Source organism: Ischnura elegans, chromosome X (assembly GCF_921293095.1).
Source record: "Ischnura elegans chromosome X, ioIscEleg1.1, whole genome shotgun sequence".
Classification (NCBI taxonomy): domain Eukaryota; kingdom Metazoa; phylum Arthropoda; class Insecta; order Odonata; family Coenagrionidae; genus Ischnura; species Ischnura elegans.
The window spans coordinates 52,059,053-52,072,558 of NC_060259.1; the positions used below are offsets into that span (position 1 = coordinate 52,059,053).

At 35.9% G+C, this 13,506-nt stretch overlaps 2 protein-coding genes across 3 annotated transcripts in view; both read right to left on the reverse strand.

The window, feature by feature from the left end:
- Window positions 1-6,051, reverse strand: part of LOC124170695 (quinone oxidoreductase) — an 87,808-nt gene extending 81,757 nt beyond the window's left edge. Inside the window, exon 1 of the mRNA XM_046549600.1 lies at window positions 5,934-6,051. The gene's annotated coding sequence lies outside the window, so the exon portion shown is untranslated. The remainder of the gene's footprint in view (window positions 1-5,933) is intronic.
- A 723-nt stretch (window positions 6,052-6,774) lies between these two features.
- LOC124171399 (von Willebrand factor D and EGF domain-containing protein-like) overlaps window positions 6,775-13,506 on the reverse strand; it is a 54,519-nt gene continuing 47,787 nt past the window's right edge. Inside the window, exons 11-18 of one of the 2 annotated variants that reach the window (XM_046550573.1) lie at window positions 13,212-13,363; window positions 12,811-12,911; window positions 11,874-12,089; window positions 10,143-10,326; window positions 9,487-9,674; window positions 7,985-8,127; window positions 7,161-7,348; window positions 6,775-7,038 (exon numbers count right to left, since the gene is read on the reverse strand). In XM_046550573.1, coding sequence (XP_046406529.1) covers window positions 7,186-7,348; window positions 7,985-8,127; window positions 9,487-9,674; window positions 10,143-10,326; window positions 11,874-12,089; window positions 12,811-12,911; window positions 13,212-13,363 — 1,147 coding nt within the window. In that variant the 3' untranslated portion in view covers window positions 6,775-7,038; window positions 7,161-7,185. Of the gene's footprint in view, window positions 7,039-7,160; window positions 7,349-7,984; window positions 8,128-9,486; window positions 9,675-10,142; window positions 10,327-11,873; window positions 12,090-12,810; window positions 12,912-13,205; window positions 13,364-13,506 lie in introns of both variants that reach the window. The other variant, XM_046550572.1, reaches the window with a different exon arrangement.

Below are 13,506 nucleotides of genomic sequence, written 5' to 3' on the forward strand. Positions count from 1 at the left end.
TTCATTTAAAATTATTGCAAATTTAAGAGTTAAAGCCGGACATGTTTGTAACATTGTTCTGTAGAATCGGAAATTAAGAACTGAAAAGTTGTGGAATATTCCTCACTTTCACTTACGGGCGCTTTAAATATAATTATCACAGTCGAATTCACAAGAGTAAGTTAGTCTGTTCGATTTTTTCGTCTTTTGGGGATAGAGCGATCGCCTTGCATTTTTCGCGTGCAATGACAAGAGTTATGTAAGAAAAGATTTCGTGGAAATGCCTTATAATGCACAACGACTCTTTTAACGGATAAATAGAGGAGCACTTATGTCACAGAAAAATTAATGAGAAACATGCAAAATAATGCTAACAAAATTTGCAAGGCTTTAAAATAGCGTATCTTTCTTGCGAAATGAAATATGCAACCAAAGATAGGCGGGAGGCCCCCGTAATTTCTGGAATTCCGGTAAACTTGAAAATATGGCAATCTTTAAGGTGGCTCTCCAATGTAAGCTTTTATTTCACGAGTTTACAGAATAATTTTAAAAAGTAGTGAATACATGTGTAAAAGCACCTTGGCTGCGTATATCAGACTTCATGCGCATTATCGCTAAAAGGAATTGCATACCATCAAGGCGGCGCGGAATGCTGTGTACCCTCTCCCCTAAAACAACAATCTTAATCTGCCCCAGGCTGCTATGACAAGTTAATAAACTCCACGGACTTCCAGCCACCCACCAACGTAACTAATTGGAATAATTCGAAATCACGACGAACTGGATTATATTTAATTCCAATCAACACGCATTTTTCCAAACATAAGAAAAAATAATCTTCAAACATTAGGCAGAGAACTTAAAAATTTCACCCATCATTACATCTCGCTAACAAAACACCTTAAAATATATGACAGGATGGTATTCAATCAAACCTGAAGAGATGTTACAATGCGTCCAAGAAAATTTGGCGAGAATATTTGCAATTGGTTCACGCACAACAAGATTTCAAGAGCACAAGATAAATATTTGGAGATTTTACACAATGGATGCGGTGAAAAACTGACGGCTTAGAGAATTTTTCAACCAGAGATAATAAACAGTCAGAAAATAACAGTCTTTCAGTTATCAACGGTCACTTCTAATTTCCTCTCCCTTCCAGAGACACTTTCGCAGATTTAACGCTATGTAAAAGCTGAAAATTTTAATTTCATCCAAAGCTACATTTAAAAACCATTTGGCGTACCACTACTCAAGACTGAGTGATTTCCACCGCTTAACAAGAATAAACGATAAAAAATTCAAGTGATATGATGGGGAGTAATGTTTTTTGGTGTATTCAATGAATTTTAACTCAATACTACGTAAAATACGTCACCTACGAAGGGCCTGCAATTAGTCAGTTGCACAGGCCATTACGAAATTGAAATATGAAATAAAGAAATAATGAACACTGATCGCATTTGAATACAAAGAAATTACTAACCAGTGACGTATTTTCCCACTAGTTAATGATTTTCATCTCGCTCGCACAAAAGTCACGCACGATCATCGTGGTCTTAAATCTTCGACCGCACATTTAAAAGTAATCTTACCCGATAAGGAGACTCATTTACCGTCAGTTGGTATATTCTCTTAACATTTAGTAACAGCAGGGAAGCCACGTGGATGAAAAGGCTCAGAAAATTCGCGCTCCGAGGATAAAACTACCAACGCGGCGATGAAATAATTTTCTTTGGCAGGTAAAGGAGGGATTAAGATGCCATTATTACTCAAGTCACATCCTATAAAATACGTCCTGAAAACGAAATAGGTACGAAAATTATTTTCGATTTAAATGACGACATTTCAACTTTTATGCTCATAATCCAAATTGAATGTACCTTTTCCCAAAAAATATTGCAGAGTCAATTCCTTCTTTCAACTAGAATTTTCAAGTTCCCTGGTCTCCGGGATGCCTATCGCTAAGAGAATTAGTTTTAAACGAATGAGAAACATTAAAAATAATGCTTACAAAATCTGTAAGTCTTTAAAATAGAAATTTCTTTTGAAAAGAAATATGAAACCAGAGATAGGCGCCCCCCCGTAATTTATGGAATTCTGGAAAACATGAAAATATGGCAATCATTAAGGTGGATCTCCAATGCAAGCTTTTATATCGCCTATCGCTAAGAGGAAGGCCACCTCCAATGCACGGGTCTCTCTCTACCTATCCCACACTACCCTTCCCCAATGACGCAGATGACCTTTGTCTTCCGTCGCTGCCTCCAATTGCCATACTGTAATAAATGACTATCAACATTGCGCAGGGAAATATCTCCTGAAATTCAGTCAAAATATCTCATCCAGGGTGAAGGACAAAAAGTACCTGGTCAGTACATTTGCTGGAATTCATACCACGATCAGATATCGAGGATACTCAAGCAAATAAATTAAATACTCCTAAATGTTCCCTTACTTGAATACTCAAATGCAATTCAATCTTGCAAAAAGATATGATCTCAATCCTGTGCAACTATACACTACTCCTGGGACCCTATATGAGGCAGATTTTTTTGTATCTGCCCCGCTTGGACACGCTGAGACTAGTACCACCTTTGACCGTAGATTTATTCTCCTGTCATGTACCAATTCATGGAACCCTTCCTCCATTAGAGAAGAAGCAAATGAAATATACTTTGAATATTAAGAGACTATATAATTGTTCAGAATCGTTCCCTGAATTATTGAATACATCACTTAACACTATTTGACTATGTTTTGTACTTAAAAATTTTTCAATCTTTAAACCTGAACCCAAGAGGTTTACATTTTCCAAACAATTTTGCGGGGTCTGACCCGCGTATTTCCTTAACCCTTTCCACTCTTAGAGAGTAACAGCTGCGTACCCGTATTAAAAACAACTTTTCGAACGTATCACACACACTCAAAGGCCCTGGTTCTTGAATTCGTGAGGACTTCAAATGAACCTCTATTCACAACGGCGATGAGAGTTTCAATCATTATGAGTGACACTATTTTTTCAATGAGGACCAAGCAATCACATTTTAACTGCAAATTTTTTTAAAAGAAAGTAAATTTTCACTAAAAGGTTTCCTGATTATTGAAACTAAAATGACTGGCTAATACTTTTACAGTTAAGGACATAAACGTGTACTGACCGGCGATGAAAGTTTACTAAATTTTCCGCCAGAGGATGAAGGTGCGATTATTCTGGAGATTAAAAACTATTTACATGATATTGGTCTCATACATGGATATCTGAAATTTGGGCAGACAACTTGAACGCATTTGGATACCATTAAGTCGGCGTTATCCTCTTCCCTAATAAATTATCAGCCGAAGTAAGAAGTTAATTATTCTAATTGACTGAGATGGAGGATTCAAAACGCATTTCAGACGTATTGCTAGCATATGATATAAATTTAAAACAAAAACATCAAATATTAGATAATTTATAGTATTTTAGTTACATAGTCTCCCAAGAAGAAAAGTACAGGCCAAAAAAACTCCTATCTTATTAATGCAAGTTCTAGTTGGTCGTATTTAATTATTCGAAATACATTAACACTTGATCTTTCCCTTATAGCTTAAGCGATATTTTGAACTGATCATTTCACACTCCTTCGCATTAACAACATAGTTCATGGATATACATAGCAATAGCTTTTTATTTACATATTCCCTTTCTCAAACAAAGTTTTATGATAGCAAGAGAAGTTAAAGCCATCGGTACAAACTGCGCGAAACAGCTACTTCAGTAAAAAATTTACATTCTCTTTACTTTTACTACTACTCTACTAGTAGAGTTACTAATTACTCAGGCGATCGATACAAAACGCACAATGTCTATAATGTTTTCATTAAAAAAATAAGGGTTTGGAATTTACGTGACCGACAGCGTAACTCTGAACCTTAAGTCACAGCCAGAGGAGGATTGAAGTAGTGTTTTTCAGCGTGCTGTAATCGTGAGCGATGGTTGCATCGTAGTGAAAAATCTGAGGGAATCACAAACTCTGAGGGATTTGAAAGATGAATAAAAGAAATATGCACTACATCGAATCTTTTAACGCTTTACTTTATGCACCTATCGGAAGTCTTTAATGATAAGTGAACGTCACAATATCAAGTGATATATTGTGAAGCACACCTTCGGAATCACACGCAATTAACTTTTTGCACTGAATAAGTAGCCGGGTGCAAGGGGACAGGGCCGGAATTTTTCACGTTGGGAAAAAAAGGGGAACCAATTAGCCATTGCCACTCTATACGCCAGCAAAGCAACAAATCCTTATTCGCAGAAAGGGCGAGCCCACAATTTTCGCCGAGTAAACACAAAGAATGGTAATTTGGGCCTGATGAAGCGGGTAAGTAGTGCCCACAGCTCGTACGCAAAGGACTGGGGGGGGGGGGGGGTGCGCTTGAGAGAGTGAAAGTGGTGCAGGGTTGTATCGAGAGGGGAGGGGGTGTGGCAAAGTGGGATCAGGCAGGGTTGCGTGTCAGTGACCCCCACGGGTGTAAACTCCCGAGATCATGTGCCCAATGATGGCACCGCAGCCGAGGTCATGTCGCCCGCTGTTGAAGACAAAACGTCCTAGAAGGTCACATCACTTGAGAACACGACTGGGAACATGTTTCCCGAAGCCACTAATTCTCTGGATTGTATCGATGAATATAACGTCAGATACGAAGAGAATCGACTTAAATATGCCTCTACCTAATAGAAATTTGTCTGAGAGTAGGAGATACTTCTAGAATCTATCGCCCTCCCACACTCACCTCTCTTTAAATGAAAACGTCTGAGAGTATGACGATGAATAAAAATACAAAATAACGTCGTCATTAGCACGATTAAACTGCAATTTTCCCATTGTGCCGGCTAAAATACATAAATCGTGAGGTACTGAAAACCTGTGTGCGCGTATTGACTAGAACTAAGCAATTTATTGAATGAGCTTTAAATGATAAAATTTAAGTCACACATTAACTTTAACTAATAAAGTCCTAGCATGATATTTTACTACGCTGTAACGACCTACCTGAAGATTAAGTCATGGCACAGTTCAAGGGATTTTCAATAACGGATGTTAAATTTCAGACAGTGAAATAAAATTTCTTACACACTGAATGAAATTCTGATCGAATTCACGCTATTAGTCATATATTATTAATTAAACTGGGCGATTACAGCGTATTTGCGCTTAGAAAAGTCAATTAAATGAGTTAATAGCTAAAAATTTAACCAAAAATGGTCGCTATAGGGTTATTAAATACGATAAATGATACATACACTCGGATGAGAACATTAAATTACAGCCACACGATCAATCAAACGCAACTATCATGATATGGAAAATCATACGTGACCCTGGAAATAATTGTAAGACATCAAATTTTCCAATCAATTCCAAAAACTTCCGCCCCGTTCCTCCAATATCGCAGACGGTTATATGTCCCGAGCATGCCACCTCCTTTGTTTACATTTGAGAATAACGGAAAAACTTCAGTAATACGCTTTGGAATAAAATCGAAAAGATTTACCACAACTGCCGATGTAGCACTGGTAATAATAAAAAATATTTGAATGTGCTTAATGTTAAGGGCTCGATGCACAAAGCGATTATTTAAACAAGGTCAAAGGAAGGGCAACATTACGTTGCCCCGACCACTCGCATCTAAGCATAAAAATGAAAACCCTTTAACGGAATTCAAATTTCCTGGGCGGTGAAAACGATCTATAAAAGAACTATTAACTATATTTTGCAATATTACCATTTCAATACAATATCAATCGAATAAGAATTGTATTTGAGCGTTCCTTTTACTCACACGCATTTCATATCAACAGCAGATCGATCTTTAAAGTACCCGCCATTGTCAGTGACTGCGACAAACTGTATATTATAATGCAAAAAGGTTAAGTAACTATAAAAAATTAGCTGACAGTATCTTACCTTTGCTAGTTCAATAGGGATGAATGCAACGGATGAATCTTCCCTGGCACTGACAGCAGGAGGCAAGTACTAACCTTACTGGATACCTGTAAGCGACGCTCTGTAAGGATCACTTCCATCGGCCCTATCACAGAGCTGAAGGGGTACATTAAGTTCTCTTTTTTCTCACCACAGCGCTTCTTAAGCCGTTGATTCCTGTGAGTAGTAAGGTTTTCTGCCACAAGATGTCAGTCGTGTAGATCAAATTTTAACGGAAAAATGTAATGGCCAGGAAATTCAAACCAATATAAATAAACACTTCTTAGTTGACTTGACTCGAGGAGGTGGAACCAGCCGATTTCATAAATTATTGGAATGCAGATCGATCAATATTCTATCCTCAAAATACATCATTTTAGCATTGATTTTCACCAATAATGTTGAGGTGAGTTATCAGTATCCCCTTAAATAGAAGGCCAATTTGGTTCATAAGGTTAGTTCACATAGCATTGATGATTGAGAGAAAATGAAAGAAGTATTTTTATATGAAAATAACTCCACAAATATGACTTTTAATTCGCCTTCAAAGCCAATTTTATGTCGAGTGAAATGGGAATTCTTAGGAGAAAGGATGCGGCAATGGCACATGTATTTATAATGATTCTCGTGTTTTCTGCATTAGTTCATCAACTTCTGTTTTCTTGTGAAAATGTCAGAAATTGCCATACTTACGATGAAAAATGTTTGAGAATCAAGAAAATTTTATAAGTGTCTGAATGCAAAATGCACTTGAAAAATTCTTGCTGGATCGTTTATCTCTTGTGTATTTACTTAAGTTGCTGGGAGAATGAAAAAGCAGATGTTTTGAATTATGATATAAATATATTTCACTTGATTGAAGTCTCCAAAGAGGAAACTTCCTGTACAAGTTTTTAGCTCGCTGTACATAGTCAACATTAGTTCTCGACTCGATACCATTCCACTTTTCACAATTAGCAGAGTTGCCAAATCCTGCATCATACTCCAAACAATCCTTCTTCAGCATTTATAAGGAGAGGCTGCAATTTTTCACAGCAATTATGGCATTTTGTTGGCTTTGTTGGTTACACAATAATTTACAAAGTTCCTATAAAACAAAAAAGGTACAATAAAAGCAAAGTTAAAAGAAATGGATTTCTTCATCAATCTTCAAAACAGGACTTTCATAAATTCATGCGAAAATACATTGATCTATTATATTCAACTCACACGAATGAACCAACAACTAGGTACTTCACTGCTGAGGAGTATAGTATGGGTTGTAATAAAAACATGGACCAGGTAGTTTGGGTTTGCAAGTTAAGTTGGTGCAGTCCCAGCATCGGGAATCATAAATCCACATATCCATTGGTGTAGCACAGAGCAGTCCATAGCAAACTGACACTTTCAAAAGAGCCCTTGAAATGAAAAGAAAATAATAACAATACATTTTTGGAAAAGAAACTTCACATTTCTTCTTTAGAAGTACGATCTATGGTTTCAAGTCTTAACCCATATGCGGCACAAGGTGCACAAATGTATCATTTTTTCAGAAGTTAGAAACAAAATATGTATTATCCTGAAGTTGTAAATATTTTGTTCAATGTATTTACTGAAGATGTAGGCTGGTGGGGTTATGTTGCTGGTGAGTTTTTGATAGTGGCTCTGGAGTGAACAACAAATTTAGCAAAACCTTGGCCCAGTTGAGTTTCGCACTTTTTGTAATCTTTAACGTACCTACATATACATTTTTAGGGAATGCAAAGACCAAACAAGATTAAGTATTAAATAATTTTTCCCATGGTTGTCAATTACAATTACATTTAAACATAAACAAATAGATGGTGTTACAAAGAAATAGATCTCTGCTTCACCACTGTGTTAAAAGTTGCCTTTGTGCTACATTGTCTTTGTTTCACCATCTATTTGTATTTGTGTATGTATTTTCGATGATGGGGACTTGTGTCATTAAAAATTTGAGATAAAATAATATGGAAATATTCTCAGCTAATTAAGGGCACTGTTTCCTGAAATTCGGCAAGTCAAATACTCACCTGGTGCTATCTTTGCTGAAGTGTTTTCCAGTCGAATGAACATCAAGATTTGGTAACGGACAAATAACAATTTGGTAACTAAGAAATTCTCCTTCTGTTTTGATGAATCCTTGTGACATTATGGAGTCATCTCTATCTTTCACCTGAAAAAGCAATGTGCATTTAATGTATGATGCAACTTGAGCCAGATTAAATATTTTCATGCATACCCTTGCAAATTCTAAAGATATAATGTTTATGTGCACATACTGTAAATTTCATTTCAGGGGACATTAAGCAACATAATATAAATAATTTTATAAATAACTTTTTCACTGAAAGAATTTTTGCAGAGGGACATAAGATGAGGTTAAAATGGTAAACATCTTGGCCAAAGTCGTTAATACCATGAAAAGTCCATGCTGACTTAACTTTCATTCAGCATCATCCTGGGCAATGCAAATGATTTGTCCCCATTGGAATTTGTCAACTAAATGTTAACCTATGGTTGACTCTTTAAATTTGTACAGCTGGTTGTTATTTCCTGCTAAACCCTTAAGGCAATCATTGTTATCTGTTAAAATTTTGACTAAATCAAAATGTTCCCCACTTGGCTATAGTGCACCATGGGAACAAGTACATATTCAGTCTTTCAGAAATTTCTATTTCAAATTGTACTTTTGATTCCTCATATAGCGTGTCAGCTTATGTGAAGCTTGATTTTCCCTAGTAGTGACAAGGCTAACAAAATGACGCTTGATTCATATTTGATTTTCTCTTACCATTTCAAGGTTGACAAGGTTCCAATGGATCAAGATTGTATTAAGTTGTGCTTGGATCTGGTGAACCCATATTCGTAATTCAGGCAGATTACAATGCAAATTTTGAGCAATGTGAGAACAGAAGTTTCACACTGTATACATTAGCTTATGGGATGTACCAGTATGCACTCCATCTCATAATTTGATTTCATACTAAAATAGCCACCATATACGTAGATGGGAAAAATACTTATTGCAGATCCTTTGAATTCCCAGTGCAAGAACATGTATACACATCTATAACCTTACAACCTCAAAGATACATAACACATTATCAACATATAAATGACCCCTTACTGAGACAGTCAACTACCTAATTTCACCACCTTTTTTTAGAATGTAATTGATGACTCTGTCTCTGGCTTGTTTTTCCCCTGGAAATCTAGAACTCGTAGTCTGTATTTTCCCAGAACAAGACTAGCAAAACGTCATGGAGACCAATGTGCAAAAAACCCAGGTGAAAAATTCACTCGGGCAGGACTCTAACCTGAGACCCAGGATTTGATTAACTTCAACCTGCCACCACCAGGGCCAGCCTTACTTATGTATTCTCGAATGCTGATGAACAAAAAAATAGTGAACGGGGTGCTATTTATTAAACCAGCACTGAATAGAAGGATCCAGAAATCCTGGGTAAGGTTTAATCAGCATAAATGCAATTTAAAATATGATTTGGAGTTAAGTTTTTCCATTAATTCTCACCAAGAACACTTCAATTAAGCACATCAGATGAGGATGTTCAAAAAATTCTCTTCCATTCACAGCAACAAATTTGCAACTTGATTTGTAAACATCACATGGTGATGAGGTAAGACCCAGCAAAACTGGGGCCTCTGATACTTGTATTGAGCAGTCACTACCAGCATACTCCTTGTTACAGTAACAGACACCTAAAAGGGGTAGAAATTACAGCCAATATACACTCAATAAAGTAGGAAAGTCCTGTAGGATTACATTATATTATTGGGAAACACTGGAAGACACACAGAGTGGAATCCGCAAGAAAAGGTAGCACTTACAATCTTAAAATATTAAATAATTTGGATTTTTCTTTGAACAGTTTTAAGTGTACATGATAATGATTTCCAAGAGCATCTCATTGACTCAGTTCTCAAAATGCTAAAAAGAATAGTTTTTTCCCATAAGTTTTGATTTAAAAAATTGTCTAAAATTCAGTTTTATTGATTTGCATCATTTTCATTTCATTCATTGCATTTCATCTTCAAGAGATTCAAACTTTTGAGTAATGTTGTCAATGAATATTTATCGTAATTTATTTCCTGCCATGCATGGATGCAAATGCATTCCAAATTTAAAAGGACTTATATACGGAATAGGCCAAAATGTAATTTCATTACCTGCTTTGCAAATTCCATTTTGACTACAATTGTTCACACATAATGAGTTGAGAATTCTCAATGGAGTGGTTATCTGACCTCCAGGTGTCCTTTCCCACAATGATAAGTTTCTATAAAGCTCAGCTTTACAATCTGATTTGAATCTATTTAAGCTAACCGCAGCCCATCCAGTGTTATTAGATACCTGGAAAATAAATGTAGTGTTTTTACAGTTCCCTTACAAACACACACTGCATCACTAAACTAAATATTCGAGAACATTTACGAAGGATGCAACTAAGAGGTAGGATAAAATGAACGGAGCAGTTTAAAAAAACAGGTTCACTAGAATTACTTGGCCTGAGAATGAACACTTCTTGTAACTACCTGTTCCTATACTATTGCAAATTCCTGCATTTATTCGATCATGCTCATTTTAACAAACTGGTGTTTTGACTAGACCACTACTACAGCCCAAGGCTATGGATGTGATAGACCAGCCATTCCTTTACCTTTTCCCACCATACTCTTTGTCTTGCCTTGAGTCAGAATGGACAGTGAACAGCAATAAGAATGATAAGTCTATGGTAAAGACAAAGGTCAAGATGAAATTGAACAATAAGACACATCCAAAATAATCAAAGGTGAGCGTGACACTTAGTAGGAAGTGTGTACATATATGTGTAAAATTGACAGTAAGACTTTCTAATGTAGCTTTGAGCGTGTTTATGCGCACACCACAGATTTAATTTTAAATAATACTGTAATCTTATATGATACATAAATTTGCAGTAATGATTCAAAGAAAATTGATGTTTCCTATCATGCATTTCAATGGTCCGACTAAATGAATGAATTTCTCAGTTGGTGGTTTCATAGTTAAAATTAAAATTTTCAAATAATTTCCTTCCCTTTCCTAAATGAGGAGGCAATCCAGTAACTTCTTCAAAATTTCTCATTCCATTTATTAGAAAAATTTATAATGGGTTGCATGAAGTGAGTTGCATTTCAGTTATTCTTCATTAAGTAGATTGTTCTGCATGCTTTTGTAAAATTTGAAAATCATTAATCATCTGTTTTGCTAAATGCATTATAACCTAGGATGTTAGAGCAGCACTTTATATGGCTTATTACTGTATCTCATCACTAAGGCATTTTTATAGTTGGTTTCATCTTATTTATAAATATGCCATAATTTGGCAACAAAAATTACTTTATACAATTATATTTTTTATTGTATTACCATGTTTCACTGGTTATGGCATCATCAGGCATAGGGGCTATATTCAATATTTAAAACAAGTGGTATATGTACCAGTGATGGGGGAATCGAAGTGTAAATCAGAGAAAGAAATGTCAACGAGGGTGAGGAGAGAATCCAGGGGGAGCCCGGCCCTACCAATTAAAATGGTAATATGTATGTCCAAAAAAAAGTACCAAAATTGTTCATTCAAGTACAATGAAAACAAAAACATTAAAAATTTAAATGAATTTTAGCCTTAGATAGTAGGTACTTAAAATGCTGTTTTCAGAGGCTAATTTGAACAACTTTTCCAGGAACACTTAGGGACTAATGGGTTTCAATGGGGGTGTTCCATAGCCCCTAACCCCCCAGCAAGATTGGTGGTCGTGCCAAGAAAAAACTTTAATCTTTGCCCATAAGGTACAGAAAAGGCTATCAAAAACTTTGAAGGTCATTGTGACATATTTTGAAAATGAAATGAAGAGCATAGGTGAAAGAAGGGTGATTACCATGATGTCTGATGTGCACTCTGACACTCGGTCCGGTAAATTGGTTTGGGCAATGTTACTGCAGAGACCTGCTGCAGCACTCCCTGAAATGTACCGCTGGCAAGCAATCCCAGCTGTCTGTGCATTCCATCCTGAAGGGGGATACATGGCTGGAACCATTTCATTTGGGACAACCATACTTTGTGAGAGTCCTTTATTTTCTAAGCCTGAAAAGAACTATCTAATTTTTTAATACATGATATTAATAATTATCCCATTGCCCCATTTTTAAAACTAAGAATCTGTAAATAATCTTAGGTATGAATTATCAAAATAGTGCAGTAGTGTGCAGGCAGGCCTTCTTCACACCATTCAATCACAGACAAAAATCAAATTTATTCTTCAGCCATAGCCATATTGGTCAAATTTTAGATGCGCACGATAGTGGGCTTGAAAATATTCTTTTCTACTTAATACATTTTCCCCCTGGGTAAAATTGTTTAACTAAACCAAGATCCTCTTTCCACTTTATAAAGGCTTGTTTCCAGGAGTTTGCTTCCATTTATCTCTCTTAATCCTTCATACTTCATCTAGGTAGATTGCATATGAATATGCACACAATGAACTAAAGAATTATGCTACCCTGAAGAAGCCTCCAATAGATGGGAATAGGGAGAAATCTGTAGAAACATAGAGCTTCTAAAAACTGCTAATTACAACATGGCTGCAAACCTATTATATTATCATGCTCGAAGGGGACAAGTTATTTGCAAAACGGTGATATCTACTTCTGCCTTTAGTGGTATGAGCTAACTGTCCTCCTCTAGTGATGGTATGTGTCAAATGTCACCACAAAAATTAAGAGAGATATTTTTTTATATTTCTGTAGACATTTAAAATATGTGTACTGATTTTCCTGTGAACATACCTTCAGACTTCAGATATTAAACTAATTTACCTGCTCAGCTGCAAATTTGAGATACTCCTCAGACATTTCAATGCCCGGAGAATATTCACACATCGATGAATGGCAGTGCTGCTCGTCATCATCTTCACCCTCTGCAAATGAAGATTCAGTTTTCAACAGTTTCAGTGAAATCAAAGTCTTTTTAGATACTTTGTTTTAATTAAAACATTTTCCAGAACATTTAAAGAAAAATGGATAAACAGCTTAAGAATAGGAAAGAAAAGGAACTAGAGAGAAATTGATTACTATAAATACTACCAGGAAAAAGATTAAACCAAAAGTAAGGCTAATCTCTCTAAATGCAGTGATTTCATAATATCATCTCCAGAGATTAAAATTATTTTCCAAAATTCAGTGAGCACATAGCGAGAGCCAAGAAATCATACCTTTACCTTCAACTTCGTTTTCATTTCTTGGTTCTGAGACTTTCTTGTTTCTTTCTGCTTTCGCTGGTTTCCGACATGCACAGTAACTTTCATACTTGTTCATAGATGCTACTTGAGCCAATGCAGTCTTATTTGCTGCTGCTGGTCCAGAAGGCACTCTATAATAATAATATCGATGCACTCATTTATTGCATAATTTTTCCTACCTTTAATTGAGATTAAACAAATTAAAATCTTCACACCATTCAATCACAGACAAAAATCAAATTTATTCTTCAGCCAATACTGTTGTGCACAGGAA